Source organism: Apus apus, chromosome 11 (genome assembly GCF_020740795.1).
Source record: "Apus apus isolate bApuApu2 chromosome 11, bApuApu2.pri.cur, whole genome shotgun sequence".
Lineage (NCBI taxonomy): Eukaryota > Metazoa > Chordata > Aves > Apodiformes > Apodidae > Apus > Apus apus.
In genome coordinates this window covers 9,432,634-9,455,656 of record NC_067292.1, presented here as the reverse complement: position 1 = coordinate 9,455,656, position 23,023 = coordinate 9,432,634, and the positions used below count along the sequence as shown (strand labels likewise).

The following is a 23,023-nucleotide window of genomic DNA, read 5'->3' as shown; positions in this document are numbered from 1 at the left end:
GACCAGCAGATAACAGATGCTGACAAGGAAACAGGGACATTTGAACAAATCTTCTTACATTAAACAATAGGTGGCATTCCAAACACAAAACTATGCAAGGAAGTGATTAGGTTCTCTGTGCTTTTTACAGAGAAATAAAAAACAGAGGCAAAAGCTTTGCTAATGAGAGTATTATTTTTTTGTACTGTGTTTTCCAACCCCTGAAAGGATCACAGGTGCTGTCAGTGATTGGTTCCACATGATTAATACAAAAATATTGTGGGAGGAATACAGCTATGATCAATCACCACATAGAAAAGTTTCCATCATTAGTTATCAAGCAACCCCTACCAATTAAAATAACCATCAAAAGCCATGCATTTTAATGCTGGAGTAATTATAGCAGAAGAGAGTTACTACCTTTCAAATAAACTAGATGACAGAGACAAACCACCAGCTTTCAATGCAGGCCCTCTGATAATGAGAAGTAAGAGAATGGAGACGTTTTCCATTTCTCTGCTGTTTAGCTACCTATCAACAGCATCTTTCCTGGGTGTCATCCTCCAGATCTACCAATGATAGCTGCTGAAGAAGCCCTCAAGAGAAGAGTGATACTCTGTATTAATCACCCCCAGCCAAATAAAACTTCAAGCACACACATCTTCAAGTATCTGAGATGGTCCCATGGAATTGAGGCTCAGAACTGAGCCAATCAGATGAGCCACACTTACATAAACAGGTTCTCTCCTAGAGTTGAGCTAACTTCATTTAGTCATAGAATTGAAAACCCTTCACAACATAACATCCACTAGTATTGTCTGTAGAAGGGACACAGACAATGTACTGGTCTATTTATCTGAAGTCAAGCACACAGATTGGTGCTCTGATGTACTAGGGCTAATTGGGACTACAGACAGCAATGCAGATAAACTACTAAATACCTCCTAAAATACAAAACCCAGCTAAATACAGTCTAAATAAGAGTTTCCTGTGTCAGTTTAATCTCAAACACTTCTGGTTGCCCTTCTCCCATTCTAACTTTTTTTTGTTTTTCTAAAACCTGGAGTATTATCAGATTAACCATAGATCAAGGAAACATTTTTCTACCAATCAGTACTAAAGGTACTTGGGCTTGTGCATGGGCCAATATCCAAGTTTGACTTTTAATTCCCAGAAGACAAGATTACATTCCTTTGCTGACACTCATTCATGGTTCAGAGTCTTATGCAAGGTGAACCCAAGCTGTCTGAAGCCAGCTGTCACCTCTTCCATCCGACTGCCTCTAAAGCAAGCACCTCCCTTTCTGTGAATTTTGCATTAACGGGTTTGTCTAGGACTGCAGTTGCAGACATACCTGAAATAGCTTTTAGCTATCTGTCTTGATAGGCGTTAAACGGAAAGTGTGGGGCTAAGTACAGGCTGTAACTTATCCCAAAGATGCAGAATGACTCAGGCAAAACTCTGCACTCCTGCAGCAATGCTAAGTTATCTCAATTACACATCCACACAAGCCACAGTCTTAGCAGCACATACACCAAATCCTTCAGTTCTTTCTCCTAACCAAACTTACACCTCTCCAAAGCGATTGGCTTTTCCCCATGAATCACACCTCAAAGTAACTGCCCTGCATGCAGCGCCTCAGGACCTACTGCCAGCTCCAGTTATGGCTTGGAAACCACCAAACATTCAGGTGGCCATGAATTCAATCCAAACGCAGGGTCTGAGCTGGGGATGAGTAACAATCGCAGTTATGCAAGTTGAGGGCATCCAGCTCTCACGCTCCAGGCCACAGGGGTCGGTGAGGAATGTTCCCACATGCATAGCACTGAATCACTGCCGGCTTGTCTTCCCCTGAGCAGCAGGTATTAGCCAATGGCTCTGGCAGGATTACAGACCAAAAATCCCAAAATTCCAGTCTGCTCTGGTCTGACAGTATGTGGTTAGAACCTGGCAGGGCAAAGTGTGCAAGGGTATTAGCTACCCAGCAGACTTTCACTGCATAGCAATGTACCCCTTGCAGCAATACTGCTTAGCTCCTCTCCCTTAAGTGCTCTTGCTGCATTTCCATGTGCTCAGAATAGTTGCATAAAGTGGCGGCAGTCAGATGAGCAGATACTGAACTTGCAATGGAGGTGTGTCAGCCATGAGGCACCAAAGACTTAAAAGCCACTGACACACACACATTTGTACCTGTAATTACCAGCTCTAACATTGGTGGACACAGTGTAGAGCTCATACTTTTGACATGGAACTTTTATTCCATGCAAAAATCACATTAACATAGAATTTAAAGCTACAAAGCAAGTATGGTAGTGTGCAATTTGGATGCAGTGACTCATGCCAAGCTTAAAAATACACTGTGGGGACAGAACAAATATGAATTGAAAATGAACCTTCCACTGGGAATTTGGGTATTTTAAAAACTCACCAACTGCTGATAAATATACACTGAAGGGACATAGCTCCCTTAAGATGTTCTGTGCCTTACTACCACCAAAAGCCAACAAAGGTTCAACCTAGGGCAGCATATAAGCGAAAGACCATGTCCAGTGTCACAAGGAACTTCTCCCTATAAGCCAGGACATGAGCAGCCTCCTATTAATAGACTGCTACGTACAGCAACACTGAGTGGCCTCAGACAGAAGGGAGCTGCTGCCTTTAAGACTATGAGCATTAGGGCAGGTTGTGTCCACAACCAGGAAAAAATTCCCCTTTCACATCAGTTGGCGGGCACTAGCTAATTCAGAACTGCTCTTTATACCTTCAGGGTAACACCTACTGCTACAGTTGTCCCACTTGTGCCTTTTAAAATGGCTGTGCTGTCAGCCCTTGCTGTGACCCTTCTCTAAAAGGCTTGTAGCAATGAGCTTGTGAAGTCTGTACAAAGGCTGGTGCTGAGGCAGTAGCAGCACCAGTAATCAACTGAACTGTGATACCTTTACAAGCTCTCCCTTAAATGAAACTGCTGTACAAAAGCCCCATGAGCACTCCAGTCTGATCAATGGCTATCAGGTAAGAAATAAGCTGCATACCTTTGGGATTATACAGTTTGCTTTAGGCTTCTGATTGATCTTGCAGTGATTTCCTGTGCCTTAAAACCAGTGGCAAAAGTGCAAATGAAAGACAAATGGTATGCTCAAACATTTGCCTTCATGTAAGAGAATACCACGTGTCCCTCATTTTTATGGTGAAATGTCTCAGCTTTGAGTGTACAAAGACTTCAATCCCTTACCTCTGCAAAGCTCATTCCCTGCCTATCTCCTACACCCTCAAAGTAACAAATAGCAAACCAATATTCCTCATTGCAAAGATTTTACTGCCATTTTCTACAATCATTGCCACTGGATTAAAATTTTCAGCCTGAAAAGATGCTGTGGAGAGTATTATGACCTGCAAACTGGAGGCACCTGATCAGTTATCTTCTGTCATGAGTATCAAATACAGCCCAGGACTTAGAGCACACAAGCAATCTGGCATAATTGCAATTACTCTTCAAGAAATCCTGTCATAGTCTGAAATACTACCAAGAGGGATTAGATGATGAGCTTTTCAGGCAGACATTTTTCAGCTCTTGTCTTCCGTAACCAAAATCTGCAGCTGAACTCCTGCCAAAGCTAAAATTTTACACTTAACAGAAGGGACAGATGATGATGTCGCCTGAATTAATCTGTTATTTAAGATTCAGCAAAGCATGCTTACCTATGAGTAACAGACATGTGCTTAAATACATTCTAAGTGTTTTGCTGATACAAGGCCTAAAAAAGGTTCCAGTGGTGTTAGGGCTGAGAAAGGATTTGGATCTACATTAAAACCATCCTAACAAGCTTCAGTTGTTTTCTCTAAGAGATTGTGGATAAAGATCTACATTGAACTATTTGATCCCAAGGAAACCAGATCACTTTGGCTTTTACATTACCTGAAGAGAATTACCTGACTGAAAAAAAAGTTCTGGAGCATGGCTTTTTGCAGAAGGCAACAGAGCTTTACACAGAGACATAACAAAAAGTAACTGTCAGAGCAAAGTTCTGAAATGCTGAACTTGCTCAGTTATGGTAGCAAGGCTCAACTATCCAAAGCCCACTGAACACACTAAAGAGGCAGAAATACAGCATTTTATTTTAAAGTGTAAAATGTGTCTGCTAAGTAGGTAATTTCCTTTCCATTCTTCTTCTGACCTCAGCTCACTGGCACGACCTCCTTTTTTTGAGATCCTGCACAACTCTGAATCAATATATTACTGAGTTTTATCCTAAAGTTGCCAGAACCTAGGATGACAATGAAGCGATTTACCATCTGAGCATTTTACCAAAACTTCTAAAGGGGACAGAAGTTTCCTGTTTATTTACTGTATCTTGGAAATATTTCCTGATCTTTCTGCATCCATGTTCTCAGGAACTAACCACCATCGCTGCGGAAGATCCCTGAGAATCCATCCTTTCTTCCTCACACTTCTACACTAACAAGACTGGAGTTCTCACAGAGGTGCAGGCACCTGTGAGTGTATTTTAGGTTTTCCTCTTGATTACAAGCAAACACAAACCTTCCAGCAACAGTGTGATATATAATGGTGGGAGTTGAAAAGGAGAGCACTAGGCAAGTGCTGTATGCTCTCTGGGAGATGCAGAATGGCCCGTTCTGCCACATGCTGCCCTTTTCAACCAGGGCACCCTGAGAGATTGCACCTGGATCTTGTTTTTGTAAAAGTTAAACTTAAAAAAGTGCCTAAGAAAGAACTCTGACTTAGGCAGAATTTCCTGTTGAGGGTCTCTTTCAACTTCCATGCACAACTGCACTTGTCTTTGCTGAACTGAAAATACTCACTGCTGAGTGGTGAAATGAGGCCCTTGGAGGCTCCATCACTCATTACTACATTTCAGCCTGAGTGTTCTCCAAACCACAACTTTTCTCAAGGGTTTGAATTTACTTATTTATTTTTAATAGTAGCTGGTTAAATATTGGACCCTTATTTAAATGTAATGTCTTCAGGTGCAGACTTCTTCAGTCACTGCCTTCTATTTCTGGATTCATTACACTGAAAGTGAGATTGATAACCACTGGAGGACAGTTTGGATCATTCTTGTTGTTTGGGAAAAAGAGGGAAAAAGAAAGGCAAGCTTGCACTCTAGCTCAAATTTTTAAGTATACATAGGAACTAGTGTATCAGAACTGTGTTGGGTAGAAAGTACTCACATTTTTCACTCTCCTGTCAAAAGCTCAGAAGGAGCATTAGTCTGTGTGCTGTGACCTCTTGCCTAACAAATGTCATTAGTGATCAACTAGTTACCTATATACTGAATCTAAAAGCTTGACTCAAAACACTTTCCAAAGGGACATTTGGTCTTAATTTGAAAATAAAGAACAGAGAATCTGCCACTTCTCTTGGTATTTCATTCCAGCAGTTAATCATCCTCACTATATAAAAACTGTCCTGTTTCCTATTTGAATTGTATAATTTCAGCCCCCAGAAAAGATAACTTCTGTGTTTGCCTCTAGTACATGAGACCAATTTCTACTGCTGCTTTCTGGTAAAAGTGTTTACTCGCTCCAGCCACACGTACCTCCCATCACTTCTGATACCCTAAATACATCAGGCTCTCACTATCACCTTTCCTCCAGCCTTTAATCATCTGTGTAATTCCTTTCAGACCTTCTCCAGTTTTTCCTCATCTCATTAAAGGTAGGCACTAAAACTAGAGCACAGAATTCTCACCTGGGTCCCACCAATGACACATAGAAGGTAAAGTGAACTCTGTTCATAAACTGCAGTACTGTGAGAAGTTTCTGTTTGATTGTTTCAAAGAGAAGCTTTGTCAGCAGCACACTCCAGGATATAATTCCCATGGATGGGACCCGCCTGCTTTGTTCCCAAGGTCTGGATCCACCAGCATTCTCCTGAATCACACTGGTTTTCTAAAGGACTGCACAGCCCAAATTAAGTAGGAAAACAGAGTTAATCCAACACTCCCTTTCCAGTTATGCTCACTTTGGTACTATTTCAGAACTGAGTTGACAGGGAAAGCTCTGCTTTTGATTTGCACTGCATGTAGTTGAACTTAAGCTTTGATTGATGTGGCACTACTGCCACATTAGCGGCACATCCACCTTTTCAGTGCCTAACATAAGAAAGCCTCCAAACATTTCCCTTTCCATGGGACTGTATCAGAGGTTACAGACTGAAGGAAATCCAAGCCTTTCTTACTTGTGAAACAACCTAGTGGATGATAGCTGGCCCCTCAAGCCCACAAGCAGTACAGCACGGAGCTCGGAAGACAACCTGGAGCACTGTTTCCTTGTGTGACTCACAGAAAGCTGTGTGAATCACGAAATTCCACCAGCACCGTAGGGTGGGGCAAAACTACATTCTGAATGGACACGTCTCAAGTTGCCCCTATGGTAGATGTAACACTGACCAAACATACCACGCCAGGTCAGAAAATCTTGTTGGGCTTTTCAATAATTAAGCTGGGTTTGTATTTTGCAGTTAAAATACATTCCTCAGGCCCTATACATTCTTGTACGGAACAGAATGAGCTGTGTGCAGAACCCTGTGGCAGCAAACATGCATCCTGACAACTTAAAAAAAAACCCTTGCCTGCCACTGAGAAGCTGGAATTCACCCATGCAATTAGGTTAGGTTAATGCTGGCAAAGAGCGGATAGATATAATCCAATATCATATTTTGTAATCCGCCGCTAAGAAGGATGCTGTTCACTTTGGGAGCCAACAAAAAAGCTACTCATTCACTGTCAGACTTCAGCAAAGCTGAGAGTGATCCCTGAAGGTTTGAAATGAGTTTATTCTAGAACCTAGTAACAGTCCAGAGTCATTTATAAAGGTCACCAAATTCTATGTTCAGGTTGTAGGCTTCTTTAAACCAATATTTATCTGTACACATCTCAGGAGAAAAGACACCACTTCTCCTTTCACAAGTGAACTTTACAATGGTCTTTTCATTATCAACTTACTTGGTTCCATGCCAATAATCTTCTACTCTTTTTCTAATCCTTAATTAATCCTTTTTATAAACAATTTACGCTTGGCATATTCTGCTCAAAGTAAATCTTTTGCTATGTATCACAACAAGATCTTCAACATCCAGGCAAATATTTTCATATATTTGAAACCTAAATAAATGTGTGGGTATATCAATAAAAAATACCAGATTCCTAAAAATTGAGCTCTCATACCCCCCTTGAACTCGGTGGGAATTTGTGAGCTCTCAGCAGTTACAGACAAGACACAGAGGAAGCTTCCAACTTCAGTTCACAATGCTTAAGGCAAACACTTCTACAAGTGCTGCCCTGAGTCTTCCAAGTCCCGTTTCCCCTGGCAAAGCCATGACTTCCCCAAATCACATACAGAATGCATCACTTTCAGATCAATTCAGATTAAGAGAGAAGCCTAAAAAGATCCTAAGAACAGCAAGGAGGAGTGATTCATCTGCAAGTTTTCCTCTACAAAATAAAAAATTCTAATAGCTTAAGATGTTCTAACATGCAGTTTTCTATTTGTTCTTATCACATTCAAACATAAGAGAACAATTTTTGAGCATTAGGTATATACAGAAATTACAAATATACATACTTGACTATGAGTTGCATCTGCAAAAAGAAAGGGAAAATATGGGTTTGGCCACACAAATTTTATTTTCTGTAAAAATTATCAATACACATTACAGTTCCATAAACACAAATTTGAAAGTATGTAGTACTCATGGCCAGGTTGAAGCCAGTTTGTAAATGCAGCCCTTAAAATAAAAAAATACTGCTTTTCTGGGCTGTTGGTTAGGAAAACACCAAACTGGAGTCTTGTGTGGGAATTTTGCCTTCAGAAGCCGGCAAAATGAGGTTTCACTTTGTACACTGGTTGCTACAGGAGTACGTAAAACAAAAGGAAGCCACTTAATAAGGCTATGGTAGATCTGACTTACCACAAGAGCAGCACGTGAAGCAGTTGGTATGATAGAGGTTACCCATTGCTTGGCAAGCCTGGCTCGCTCCATACACACCTTTTCCACATTTTATACAAATACCTAAAAAAAGCAGAAAGAAAGGGAAGTCAGAATCCTCTGCAGCTCCTAAAAACAGCTCCAAGGTTTTGATTCATAATATGCATGATATCCTCCATCAGGCCTTATAACCAATGAGCTTCTTACCCTCAATAGATTCAAATACCCAAGACAGAAGGAGGCAGCTTGAGTGGAACAAATGCCAAAATAAAAGGGGTGGCGAAAGCCTCTGCTGGTGTTTCAGTGCATGAAGACTGAGGCTGACTAAAGACAGAAATCCAAAGGAGACAGGTGCAATGAGAGGGGACAGAAAATCCAGTCTCTGGAAGTAACTCAATTTGCCCAAGAAATCGAATGTCACCTTTACAACTAAGTGCTCCACCATATTGCATTCAATAATCACTAATAAAACAACAATTCAGTCCAAAAACCAGAAGACTTCTCTTTGCCCTTCTCCAACAGTGCAACATCAAGAGCACTGGTCCATGGTGAAAGCCATGCAGTACTGAGAAAACAGGTCTGTCAGTCACATTTAAGAATTGTTTAACTCTCCATGAATAAGTAGTACAAAACAGAAGGGCACGGCTTCTAACTTCCTAGAGTCTAAGGGCAAAAATTCTGGTTGGCAGTTTTGCTTCAGTGGAGACAAAAATTCAACTCCACTGCCTCAGGCTGTCTTGGTGATGCTGGGGATGACTCCTATGAAGTCCAGCTAAGACTAAAGCATGAAGAACCAACATAGCACTGGCAAATTCAGCAGTTAGCTCCACACACAGCAAACTCACAGGAAAGGTCATTATTTCAATAAACTCTATAAAGCAGGGTTTTCAGGGTCCTTTTTGGCTTGTTTTTTAAAAACTTTTTCCCCATAGTTAGAACTTCAAGAGTCTTCTGCCTATGCATTTATTTCTGCCTATACATAACCTCTCTAAATTCAAACCAGAGCAGTGAGATAATTCAGGAATCACTTTGCTTCTGTATGGTCATGAAGAAGAAACAAATTGCTGGAGAGTTCATGTCCTTCTGTCACATACTCAGGTCTATCGATTTTAAGTTTTTCTAAAAGGTCCATTGGTCTCTATTCAATTGTAGCATGACAGTACATCTGAAGACAATGGTGTGTGATGATTATTTATTTTAATACTACAGTAGAAAAAAAATTTGACATGTTTGCCTCTCACAACTCTATAATGAAACTGCTGTGCTCCAATGTCTCTGAGCCCCCACTTCTACAAATGCATGCACAAGCTCAGCATTAGTCATTAGCATCAAGAAAACTGTGAATGTACTTAAGAGCCTAGGAACTAGAGAACTACAAAACTGGGCTTTAATCACCCAGAATTTTCCCCTGCTGTGCTGCGAACATTTTACACAGGCAAACACGCAGAACATACAAATACAAGCAGTTTGGGAGATAAATTAGCATATTACAAACTGGTAGAAACTTTAATGGCAGAAAATTAAGCTAACAAAGCTTTTGGTATTCAGTTCAGTTTCCACAGGTCTTCCTTTTATTCACTCCCAGCATATAAACTGGTCTAAGCGGCCACATCAGAGCCAGAAGCACCATCTGTCCCTGGCAGGTAGAGATCTGTGGAGGTAAGTAAACCAGGGCAGAAGAGCAGTACCCAATAATACAGCTGAGACTTCACCCAGGCTCTCAACAAGGAAAGCGTTATAGACAACACAATGTCCATTAATACCTCCATCCCCTCCCAGCTCTTCAAAACATTTTGAAAACCATTATCTGGAGCTGAGCTGCTTCAGTTTAAATGGGATACTGTCAAGTTAAAATGTGTTTGAAGAAAAGAATCATCCTATGCTACCAATTTGAATATTAAAATAGAAAGACCTTTATTAACACATGGTTCCTTGGGGTTTATATCTTTAACTCCCTCATTTAAAATCATTACGAGATCTGCCTTTCATTCAATTAGTACAACATCCTGACACAACACCACCATTTCAGACCAATAATTTAAAAAAAACCCAATATATCTATTAATGATTACTTTTAAATCTTAAAACTGATTTCAGTGAAGCAGGAACAACAACTTTATCGGACACCAATGTCCCAAGCTAAGCATATAATACAAACTAGCTGCCAGCTACATCCATCAGTTCAGTTAATTACAGTCTGTTAGGAAAATGCTAGTCCTTGGCTAGCTCAGCTCTGACTAAAAATTTGAACTCCTGAAAAATTGTTGCCTTAGGCTGTTAGGCCTATTTATTTGTAACCAAAGGTTATGAAAAAGGTCTGCTATTTGCCATGAGTTAATGGTTAACTGCTGATGAAAGATGGTTATTGATTACTGCGGACACTGATCAGAAAAGGCATCCCATCAGCCAGCAGCTGCAGGAATTGCTCCCAGCAGCAGCACAGCATCCACAAACCTGTACTCTGTCCTATCACATACCACAAGCTCTGCAATAACCCTGGTCTCTCCTGGCCCTGGGGCCAGAGGGGCTGCACACACAGCAGAGAACATGGGGCGCACATTTCAAACAAGATCTGTTATTACAGCATCATGTCTCAGTGTGAAGTTTCAGTTCACTCTTGTCAATGGGGCCAGAAGAAAAACCTTTGAATGCTCCCCAACTATCCACACCCTTCTTGCCCATCTTTTTACACCAGCCAGGTACCCAGAACTTGCAGCTGCTGCTAGTCTGACTGTGAGGTTATGCTGAGAGATCTACCTTTTCCCATTTACACTTAGTATTACTCAAAAAACAGAAACACAGAGTCTGTAATTTTCTGGCACTTCTGTCTATGAGCTCTCATGCACAAATCTAATACAGTCATGAAGTGCTTTGATAAATGAAGTTACTGCCTCATTTATTTGCCATTGCTCCACTGAACTACTAGAAGCAAAAGAAGGATTTATCGTGGATGTTAAACTTACATTGGCCTCTCCAGCAAGTGATTCGTTATGAGCAGCTGTCAGTTCGTTAACTTCTCTAAGACACTAGTCATTAACTCCAGGAATGAATGACCACAGAGATGATTAGCATACTAAAAAAGAACATGCATAATTCCAAAAGCGTATTATGGAAAATATATAAGCAGCTGTGGTGCAAGTATAACGTGAGCTCATAAATGCCTAGGAAAAGCACTGATTACATACATGGCTGTTCAGGTCTGGCTTTCCACCAGTCACAGCCCAGACTGCACACTGCAAGCTTGTGAAAGCCTTGACATAACAGCTACATCATTTTTTTCCCCCAGATTTAATTTCAAAGCTTTTAAACTGCCTATGAACAATGTTCTGTTACACAGCAAGCATGTCTTATTTCTGACACTTAACTTGACAAGACTTCAGATCAACTGCTTCAGCCTTTATACAGCTCCTTGCCCCTCTGGACACACCTAAGCAGCCAACTGTACCTTCAGTTCTTGAACACAATGACAGCATTTCCATCCAAGTCATCAGCTTTCCTACAAATCTGGTGTCTCTCTTCAACTAGAAAAAGATGCTACAAGATGTTGCATACACCCAAAGTTTGCATAAACGTTGGCTGAGCTGGCTCGAGCACGGCACCACCACATTCTTTCGCTGCAGTGAAGAGATGTTTGCTTCCTCACACAGTGTTTAACCAAACATGAGAGTAGATACTGAACAAACTCTGTGGACCATGATAAAAGGCCACCAACAAAAATGATACTAGAAAGAGGAAGAACTCTCAGACTCCTTGCTGGAGTTAGCTGCATCACTTTGCCAGCACCCTCAACACCTTAACCAGTCAACTCCACTGAGCTTGACCACGTCAGTCAGAACAACATCCCTGAATGCAAGCCAGAGAAGTCTCCAGCACCTCATGGCAACACAGCCATCAGAAGCATGATGGCCTCTGGATAACTCGTGCATTAGCAAAAATCCTAGTATCAGCACCAAGAGAAAATAAGACAGGTATTTTCTGATATTGTCAATAATTTTGCTCCAGACTTAAGATAGACGCAACGCAATGCATTATAACAAAGACATAAGCAACAACCCAGAAAGGATACAAAAGCTATACAAATTTTATTGAGACTGCTATAACGTACTTTTAAGAGTTGCCTGTAGCAGCCTATGCATTAGAAATTCAGTTCAGGACCTGTATGTCAAACCCTGGGATGCTGTTTTGATCATGCCAGCATGGGCTAGTACTTCACACAGACTTCACGAAGTACCCAGAACTGGGAAAAAGGCAGTAGACAAAGGTTAAATGGAGTACGCATACCAGCAGATACACAACCACCTTTTGGCCAAGCTTTGTTCTCAAACACATGTGGAACTCTGTACCTGTGCCATCCTCACTTAACCTTAAGTCAAGGATTTAGCACAAATGCAAGAAAAATGGTACCACAGGGCCTCTCAACTTCAGTACACAGCAGCTGCCTGAGTCAGAGGGAGAAATCTGGCTATCGTGCTCCTTGACAGCAAGCCACGGCTCAGGGATGAGCTGCAGCTTTGCTGTCTTACAGCCACACCATATCTCTAGGATAACTGCTACATGCTGCCTACAGTAGGAAACAACCAAGCCCTGTCATCAAGAGTTATGGTGAAGCTAAAATTAACAACTAACACATGGCACAGATGACTCCTCTGCCTCTGCAGTTCTGTTCGTGCTGCAGTGCTGGGAAGAGGGTGGGTGAACATCACACTAGGCTACTTCAAAACCCCTTTTCTTCTCTTGGACCTGAAAAGACCATCTCTATGCAAGTCCCCAACAAGCTTTCTATGCCTGTGGCACACCAAGGTGCAGGGGCAGGAAAATGAAACCCTACAGCCATCAAGTGGGACAAACAAAGGAGGAGGGAAGCCTTAACTTGGCTCAAGAAATCAAATTGCAGCAACACAGACCAGCTACAAGAGCAGGAGGGCTGTGAAGGGGCTGCACCAGTCACCTCAGGTGCCACTGGCCACAGGAGGTGTTCCCACACAGGCTGCAGCACTTGCAGCCGATGATCTCACACCAAGCAGGTTTTACACAGGGTGTTGCTACTACTTTAAAAAAAATATTCGGCTAAGAAGCTGGGTAAATAGTGAAGCATCAGAGCTGCCCCAAGTCCAGGCAGCTGTGCCACTGCTGCAGCAGTACCTGCCTGAGCTAACAGCAGCTACAGCGCAGACATCCTGGACTGTGGCAGCTCTGATACTGAGAGGTGACTTCAGATGAGAAAAATACTCCCTTCCTTCCAACAACCACAGGAGGAATCTTCCAACACACATCATCTCCCAGTCAGAAGCAGATAAAAGAAACACGGCACCTACACAGGGCACAGGGACAGAGTTTCTTCCTAGCAGCCAGGCAGGAGCAAGGGAGGCAGCCCTGGTAAACCCCTCAGCCCTCACCAACACAGGTAGCTCTCGCTGGAAGGCTTCAGTTTGTCACCTGGTAGATACCTGGCAAATGTACCAAGACTTGAATATCCAACACAAAATCTGGTATGTGCAGGTTATAAATACTACCTGGACTTGCTCAGCAACAATGTCTTGTGGCAGGAACAATGGAGGGACTATCAGGCTAAGCTACCAGCACTACCTTCTCCCTCAGAAGAAACCAAATCTTGAATTAAGGTTGAAAATGACAGACTAATAACTGGGAAATGCTCAGGTAAACATTTTAAGCTCCCATCCCAAGCCACAGTCCATCCACACCTGGCACCCCAGAACCCTGCAGCCAGGAGGGACCTGACCCCATCCAGTAACACAAGTGTGGCCTGTGCCCATGTGCTACCTGCAGCAACCACGCTGGAGGCTGGAGTAGGTTAAACTGAAGGAAGATGGCCCACAACACCTAATGTAAATCATAGCTTAAGAGAAGCAAGATAAAAAGCAGGCTGTGGACCAGGAAACTTTTTGCTGTCATTGTTAAACCTTATTGAGATTGCTCCAGATCTTGCTCTTCTTAAGGAAAGAAGGCAAAAACCCCACCAATAAACTACTTAAGCCCTTGAGATATATATTTGCTAACTTAAAAATACTTCCATCACTTCAGTGCCTGACTCCTACAGGAGGTTTTAGTTAATTAATACACAAGCTTGGAAGAGGAAGGATGCATGTGTAGAATTAACTCAGAAAAATCAAAGTTTGAGATTAGTTCATGTTTGGTTAAAAACACAGTAAAGTTCACATTCACTTGAAGTTTTGTCGAAGCAAGCTCTAGGTTCTAACTCCAGCTCCTGAAATAACTTTAACTATCTCCAGTCTGCCTATTGCATAACAAGGATGTGACTTGTGTTGGACCAAGCTGTTGAGGGAGGTCATGGCCATGAAGGGAAGTGCTGGGACCAGTTCCAGGAAGGACAGTGCTCATCAGGACACAGGAGCTGAGCTTTACCTACCTGAGGGATCGATGGGGCCAGAAGGTCAGCAGGGCTCAGCCTATTCCTACTTGCTTTGGTAAATATGTGGGCTATTCTGTTTTGTCAGAAACTTTCCAGAGTTTCAAACATAGGGTAAGATGATGGGCAAGAATCTGGGAACACAGAAGGCCATAGAAACACCTCTCAAACACTCCCCTCCCAGACTCTATTTTAGCAGCTATGAGCCCAGCGCATATTTGTGCTGGTGAATTAAACTACAGCAGCTCTTGGTCAGCACTGTGGAGTGGGAGATGTCATGGGAGTCAGTATCAGCTCTGTTTAGCAGCTGCTGGAAATGGGAAGGCTTTTATTACTGTTAAAGTAGATCCACCCAGTCGCACAGTGAAAGCCTGAAGCTAGCGCAGCAAATACAGTATGTGAAATTACTGCTGTGAACCATGAAATTACTGACACTATCTCCACAGAGTTCATCCTGCCTTGGCCGCAGCCAGCATGCCTCTGCATAACTTCCCTTTGTGTGGATCTCCAACTCTGCCACGGAGCCTCCTGACAGCACAAGGCACATTACAGGCCTATTGTTCTGCGCAGTGTTTTAGTTACACTGACACTTGGTTTACAAATATTCATTCATTTCTCTGCTTCTTGATTTAGTGCATGGCAGTTGCAGGATGATTTATACTTCCCACTTGGCATTTACAGAAAGATCTTTTGCTACTGAGGCAATGAACTGGAAGACCGAGTGGTTCTCGTGGCTGCTCTATCGTCTGTGCCACTTTGGGTTGCTTTGTCTGTGATTCAGAGCTCAGCTGACTGCTCAAGCTTCATGTTCAAGTTGACAACCACAGCACAAGGGGACTTGAAAACAACTTTAGCAACCGAATTATTGACTAAAAAAAGACAAATAAGAAAATCCTGCTTCTAGAAGTACCTTGTGGTTACTGGGATTAGCAATGCAAGGAGACACGTACAGCTGGGCAAATAAAGGAGAGCACCACTGGGAATAATTACTTGGGAGGGGAAACCATGTCTATGACGCCCCTTCCCTACCCTACCACCTCCTCTGCTGCTGAACATCTGAACGTCTCGTTGTGGACATACATCTTCTTACAGACCAAAGTACCAGGTCAACAAGGCCTTTCAGCTCAAATCACACTTATTTTGCCTGGAACATAATGAGTGCGATCACACATATAACTCAGTCTCTTTCAGCATAAAATTTCTAGCACAGCATTAGTAACAATCAGGTGAAGACAAGCTAGTGTCAGGAAAACCTTCAGCTTGTGCTACTGTTGGCAGAGGAGGACACACCACCACATCCAGAGTCACCAGGCAAACACAACAAAGACACACACACACAGGTTACACAGACAACAGAAGAGAATGATGCTTCCACAGGTCCTAACTTCAGTACAGTAACACGTAATACCAACATCCCAAGCTCCCCAGTGCTCCTAGCAAATTCTTTGTTAAGAAGCTGGCGTAGAGCACCAGGGGCATTCAGCTCAGCTGTGTATTTACACTGATTTAGGAAGAAGGTAGACCTTCACATTGCATACTCCAATGAAACAGGCAACAGAAGTAGTGGCAGTTCATGGATGGTGATAGAGAAGATTTAAAAAAAAATATTCAGGTTGCAAATGCACTCACAAAAGCATTTGTTTTTTACTTAACCTGGATACTGCAATTTCTACCAGTGCTTTAATTTATATGAGTTCATTTAGCTGGTTGCACCAAGTGGAGAACATGTTTGCCCACACCATTACTTTAGATTTACTCTGCCATAACACAGGTCAGAATGTGGACTTGCTAAGTTTCATTTCAGCTGTTTCCAGTAGCAGATTTACAGAACAAGACCGTTTTATTAGAATAAATAAACCATACGTGAAATGTTTAAAGCTTGTGCTTGCATCATCTTTCCTTTATGCTTACTGATGCCACACATTAGCAACAGTATATTCGCAAATTGCAGATTTTCCTGTATTAATTACAGTGATCATAGTACAGACCCAGCCAGCAACTCTACTGTACTAGCCCCCTTTTCCAGTCTTGACTTTAAGTTGTCTTTAGCAAGCCATTTAATTTCTGCATCTTGGCTCTTTCTACATGAAATGGGAGCCACAGACACCTGTGTGGTCTTCAGAGAAAAGACATGGAAGAGGCAGAATCATTTAAATGCTTTGATTTAGAAACCATGTACAACCAGGTAACAGCAGTGATACTGAAAGCACTAACAATACAGCCCAAACACCCTGATCTCCACAGCCCATCAGACCTGAAAACATCAGCTGCACAGACATCAAGTTGGAGTTTTCATTACATTCTCTTGACATTGCACGTATGAGTCATCATTCTAATATATGGCAGAAAAAGGTCATATATTACAGCTGCCTTCCTTGACGTATTTAAAATGGGTTTATGATTAAACAAGGAGACTAGTCTAAAAGTTTCCAGGTGCACTTTTCTATTTTCTGAGATAACGGTCTATTTCCAGAACGAGCATGACATTCTGGAAAGGCACGGCATTACGTAACCACATTTGGTTATAAATTTAGCAGCTCCTTCCACAAGCAGGATGCAAGCACTACACGTTCACAGCAGCCCCACATTTCCACCACCCACCCCATAAAGGTGCCACCGACACTGGTTTGCTAGCTCTTGCCTGCCACAAGGAGGTTCTTTATGATTTCCAGAAGTAAAAATAGGTTTGTTTAAACAAAAGCATGCTTATAGGTAGGTATCATAGCAAGCTATTAAGAAAGACTTAACTATTCACCAAAGTGAAGCTGGAAATCACTATAAAACCTCTGTCACCCTAACCCTCTGAACTGTTTTTTTTTGTTTGTTTTGGGTTTTATTTGTTGTTGTTTTGGGGGGGGTTTCAGTCACTGCAAGGCAAGTGACTCAAGGATGCTTTGAGAACGTCGGGAGGAGGAATACACCTTCCTGCAAGGACATCCTGCAGGACCAATTTCAGAAAGTCATTTGCCATAGGTTTCTCCTATCTTCAGCTCATTAAAGATTTTAGTTCTGAAGTACCTTCCCTTGGCAAACCTCACTTTCCTTGCCCTGGCTACAGTGAAAAGCCCACTCTCCTCTGCAGCTCTAAGGCCCTGTTCAAGGAAGTGCTCAGTGCTAGTGCAAACAGCCAGTCCTCTTAGTCCAGTAGGACAAGATGACTCTCAGACCATAAGAAAAGCCTGTCCTGGTCTAGCAAGCTGAATCCCCTTGGGACAGCTGGTCAAACACAGCACTAATGACATGTAAACAGGATATTCTAATTTTGCGTCCTCCACCTCCGGGCAACAGCAATAGAACATGCTATATACGTAGGCTCATTTCTTTTCTATGGATCCAACCGGGGGGGGGGGGGGGGAAGGAAACAGCAAGAATTAGAAAATCAACATGTTGCCAACTTCCATAGCAAAATGAGGATTCCACAGACTTGGGCAGTCCAATGCATTTGGCTGCCCTCCACTGCAGACTTAAAGCAGACAAGTGGTGGTTGTTCCAGGCTTTAGTCAGATTCCTGTCTGCAATGATTCTTACAACAGGATAACTGACTTTCTCACAACCATGAAAGGACCTAGGCTCCATTTTCACCTTCAATGACTTGCTCTCCCAGGCAGCTGTGGCCAGCCAACACTGCTCATACCCATAGAAGTGGGTAGATCTCACCTCACTCAATTATGACCCTTCCACCGAGACAGACAGCAGCACTGCAGAGTGAGGCCATGCTCCAATGATTGAATAAATCCAGCTCTACAATGCTTAGTACCATATAGAGATGCCACACAGCATACACTACTGATGGTTAACTTCAGATTGGCAGAATTTCGGCTAGGTCAGGTATCATCTGTCTGGACTGCTTTGACTTTTTGCTGGATCAGGTATTGTCAGTTCTGGATCAGGTAACAGTCTGCTCTCTAGCAGCTGGCATGAACTCCAGGGTACGTGGTCTGCCTGGCTAATTTGATAGAAATATGAACACTCGCTTGATCCGCATCCAGATGAATGATCTAGAAATGCAAAAATGTCACACTCAGGACCACCCCTCTTCCCTTGCATTGTCCTCATCTCACTCATCTTGGCACAAAAGAAGAACAGAGTGGGTACAGAAGGCCAGAAAACTAACTCTATACTTTTTTTTTTCTAGTTGTCTTGAATGAGAACAGTGGGTAACAGGCATTAAGAAGTATGCATAAAAGACTCTGCTGATGCACTCAGTTATGCACCGTTTCCCAGCTAGTGATAAACCACCATTCAGAGTTAGCCCTCTCCATGCCTAGGAGCACACTTGTTTTTTTTTTATCACCCAGCTTCTTATATTCTCATGAACTGACCAACAACAGAAGTGCCTGGCTCCTCTGCAAAAGCTGGGCACGGAGTAAAAAAACATACAAGATGCTGATCAGTGAGTTATTTCAGATAGGATCTGACAGAAGAGGCCCACCCCAACTATAATGGGGTTTTGGCATCATCTGCTCTTTTTGCAACCTGCCCACTGTACCTGCAGCCAAAACCTTGGTCCGTAACCTCTACAGAGAAACCTGCAACAACTTAACCAAAGTGCTAAGCTGCTCCCTATTAAAGAACACACATTCTGCAATAGCACTTGGCACTGAGATACAAACAGCTAACTATACTTTGGCCTCGGTGGCAAAAGTCAAACACTATTTGTTTGAGGGGACAAAGCATTTTCCTTTCAAAACAAACCCTGTGTGCAGCACCGGTCCCCCAGAGCCCAACAAGAGTTGTCTTCACAAAACAGACACCAGCAGCTGCCAACCAGCTACAGCACTGCAGGACCCAACTGCACACCATAGCAGGCCTGTTCCCAGAACCAGCACTTTGTGTCTTCTCCACACCCATCCTGCTCATCATCTCCATGCCAAGATTGCATGAATTTTGGAAGATGGACTCAGTTCTTGTAGGGCTGGATGCCAGACTCAAGCAAGATTGGTGAACAAGAGGCAAGATACTCTTCTCTCCCACTCCTAACACCCCACCACCTCTTCTACCATCCCACTGCCCAGACATCACTCATTTTGTGATTAATTCATCAGCTCCATCACCCACAACTATCACACAGCAAAGGAGTGGTGGCTAAATTTTTAGCAGCACTTACAAAAAAATAACTAAAACGCAGTTGTGGAGCAAACATCTTCAGGACAATTCATTAAAAATCTTTCTAGAGGCAGCAAAAATAAAACTCAAGAACTGCCAAACAGGGGAAAGAGAGAGCAGACAGGAAAGACCAAAGGATTAGGAAGGTAATTTTCCACTTTGTTAGTTACAGTAAACATCTCCAAATACTGCTATCTTACACAATTTATCAGCCAAACCTTTCCTCCATTTTGAAAGGTTATGCAAAGTGGTGAAATGTTAACTTACATCTTAGAGGACCAGCTAAAAAATGACAGAAACATATAATCTTTTCATAATTATAAAGTCAACACTTCACTGATATGAGAAGCCTCTATTCATAGCAGCTAAAAGGAACATTCATTCCTTTTTACATCATCCCCACAGTGTTATGTCTTGATACAATTTAACAGCAGGTGAAATCACTAAAAATTGGGAACAGTGTGAAAATTTTTCCTCTATCTGGTTTTAATTAAAATGCTCAGCAAAACACAGAGGAGTGATAAGAGAGGTAACCCTTTCCACCTCAATTGCGCTGTCTGTTGATAGTTACAGAGCTCAGTGCAACGTCAGTGGTAAATAGTTTCTCTACTATTAAAGCAGTGGTTCAGATTAGGATCATGACAAAAGCAGTAAAAGCAGTAAAAGATGTATCACATCTGATTATTATATATGTGGTAAGTGTCTTGCGGTCTTTTAAGTTTGAGAAGGTCCACCTGAGAAGCAGACTCGAGCTATTACTGGAAAGACCAGATGAGACCTGCACTCACATCAGAGCAGTGGGACCTTCCGTCTGGGTACTGGGTAGGAGCTGGTACATCTCCCACCCAAGACCTGTGCACAGCAGAAGCTGACATAGTCTATTCCAAGCCCTTCAGGCCCTGTGGTCCCCTGTTTAGACACTGGGGATATGGAGTGCATGGACAAAGCATACTGGTACCCAGCTCCCAGGGGTATATCCAGGGCCTATGTTCAGCTTTGGTATCCCCATGATTCAAGATGAATACCAGCTCAAGATGCTGCTGGCTTTCCTTGCCATTAGAGCACACGGCTGGCTCATGTTGAGTAGAACCCCAGAAGGTCTTTCTGCAGGGCTGCTTTCCAGCCACTGGGCCCCCAGCTCATACCATTGTACAAGGTTGTTGAGCTGGTGCAGGACTTTGCATTTCTCTTTGTAGAGCTTGATGAGCTTCCCATTAGCCTATTTCCCCAGCTTATGAAGGTCCTGCTGAATGACAACACATATAACTAGTCTATCAACCACTCATCCCAGTGCAGTATGATCTGCTAACTTGTTAAACAGTACTGACCCTAGTATTGACTTCTGAGGGGCACCACTACTGATTGGCTTCCAACTTGACTTCATTCTGCTAGTCACAACTCTGAGCCCAGCAGCTCAACCAGTTTTCAGTCCATCTCACAGTTCACTTATGTAGCCTGTACTTCTCCAGTTTGCCTAGAAAGACGTTATGAGAGACAATATCAAAAGCCTTGCTAAAGCTGAGATCAACAATATCCACTGCTCTCTCCTTATTCACCAAGCTTTTCATCATAGAATGCCACCCCAGTACCCCTACCCATTTCCCTTAGTCTTCCTTTTGCTCATACATCTGCAGAAGCGCTTCTTGACCTTTGCATCTTTCACCAGATTCAGCTCCAGGCAAGCCTTAGCACTCCAGACCCCAACTGTGTGTGCTCAGGGAGTGCTTTTATATTGCACCCAGGCCACCTGCCCCTATTTCCACTTCTTTCTTGGGAGCTCCCTGCTCATCCATGCAGGCCTTCTGTCACTCTTGTTCAACTTGCTGCATGTCAGGATGGACCATTCTCAAGCTTGGAGGCAGCAATCCTTGAAAAATCAACCAGACCCCTTTTCTCTTCTTCCTAGTAACTTTATAACACATTTTAGTCAGCAAGGTACAGAACTTATATATGCAATATCCTGTCAGGACAGTCTACAGGAATACTCTGCCCTATTGCAGGTACTACTGGAGACTCAACTTCTGTTTTCAGTTAAAGATTTAGCTAACTAAATTTACAATAAAATGACAGGGACAAGTAAAGACTTACCTGTGAATATTTACACATTTCACTCCTACTTAGAAATCTAACTCCCCGGTGGATTCTCTTTAGACTTCCAAATAAACATATTTCTTAGTGTGACCTTTAATCAGAACACTCAGGATCAGTGTGTAAACCACTGAGTTGGGATTTTCCTTCTCATGCACTAAATCACTAACCTAATGCAACAGTTCCTTTAATTGCAGCAAAGCTCTTTTGGAATTTCTCCTTTCACTGTATCCACTAAGAAATAACATTTGTGAAGGTTCATTTAAAAAAATAACCTAACAAAGAGTAGCTCTCACAAAACTTATTTTGAAAACTAACTAAAAGAATCAGTGTATTTGTTGGTTGAGGGTTTTTTGCCTTTTTAAAAATTACTAGAGCCTTTGTTTCTAGATTAATCTATGGGAATAAGGGTAGCTTTTACTAAATCTACAAAGAATCTCTCAACTGTGCTGTCTCTGTAAGGTTAAAAGTGATGTACAGAGTTGGTGCCTATACATCCTCTGCCTCTCCCACTGGTGCCTTTGAGAGATGAAGGATTTTATAATTTCTAGAGAGCGGTTATTTATCCAATTTACGGACAGAATAATTGTTTATTCTCAATTAAAACAGATTCTGTTTCAATCTAGTACTGGTCACAGAAAGTCTCCTCTGGCTGTCTTCCATCATAGCCAGAAATGTTTCTTCAAACAAAGCAAGAAAAACTAAGCCATCACTACAAATGGTTGCTGCCCATTGCCCTTCACCTGATGGGAACGACAGCTTTTATCTTGCAGTGGTGTCAGTGACTCAGGCTGACAGGAATAGCTTGTGCAAATCTCTGGTAGGGGGAACACAGGATGAACATGCATCCTTTTCCCTACCTTTCCTTGAACCAACAGGTAACACACACTGTAAAGATCTGTGTTATCATGTAAGAGTTAGTCAATCACCTTACATCGTGTCTAGGGAAAAAAAAAGAAGGGAAAAAAAAAGGGAAAAAAAAAGAAGGGAAAAAAAAAGGGAAAAAAAAAAGAAGGGAAAAAAAAAAGAAGGGAAAAAAAAAAGAAGGGAAAAAAAAAAGAAGGGAAAAAAAAAAGAAGGGAAAAAAACCCAAAACTGTGTTCCCCTTCAGTACTAGGTTTAAATCCTGGCAGGTATTTCAGCCTTCTACCTGCTGAAGTAGTATCTAAGCATCTGTTGACAGCAGGACCTTTGACTCAGACCTGAAATACTGGATGTCCCCCAGCCTCCAACTTCTTCTTTCCCTCTATAATACTGCCCAGTGCACTATTTGTTACTATTTCTCAATGACTTAATCCCAGAGCTCTTTGGGAGAAGAAAACTTGAAATGTATTTATTCCTATTTAGGATCAAACATGTGGGCTGTTCTCAGTTCATATGTATACTTCAAGCTGTACAGAAGCTTATATCACCTTTTTTCTTCCCTGAGGCTTAAAATTCAGTGCCCTGGCCCTGAGCTGCAGGATAAAAACAAACATGCAACTATTTGTTATGAAATGGTCACATTTGACCTT

General features: G+C 42.3%; 1 protein-coding gene across 3 annotated transcripts in view; it reads right to left on the bottom strand.

Annotated features, from left to right (window-relative positions):
* WTIP (WT1 interacting protein) overlaps nucleotides 1-23,023 on the bottom strand; it is an 81,485-nt gene that overhangs the window by 42,995 nt on the left and 15,467 nt on the right. For 2 of the 3 annotated variants that reach the window (XM_051629612.1, XM_051629614.1), the window contains one exon: nucleotides 7,910-8,011. In XM_051629612.1, the coding sequence (XP_051485572.1) occupies nucleotides 7,910-8,011 (102 nt within the window). Of the gene's footprint in view, nucleotides 1-7,909; nucleotides 8,012-16,569; nucleotides 16,612-23,023 lie in introns of those variants that run through there. The other variant, XM_051629616.1, reaches the window with a different exon arrangement.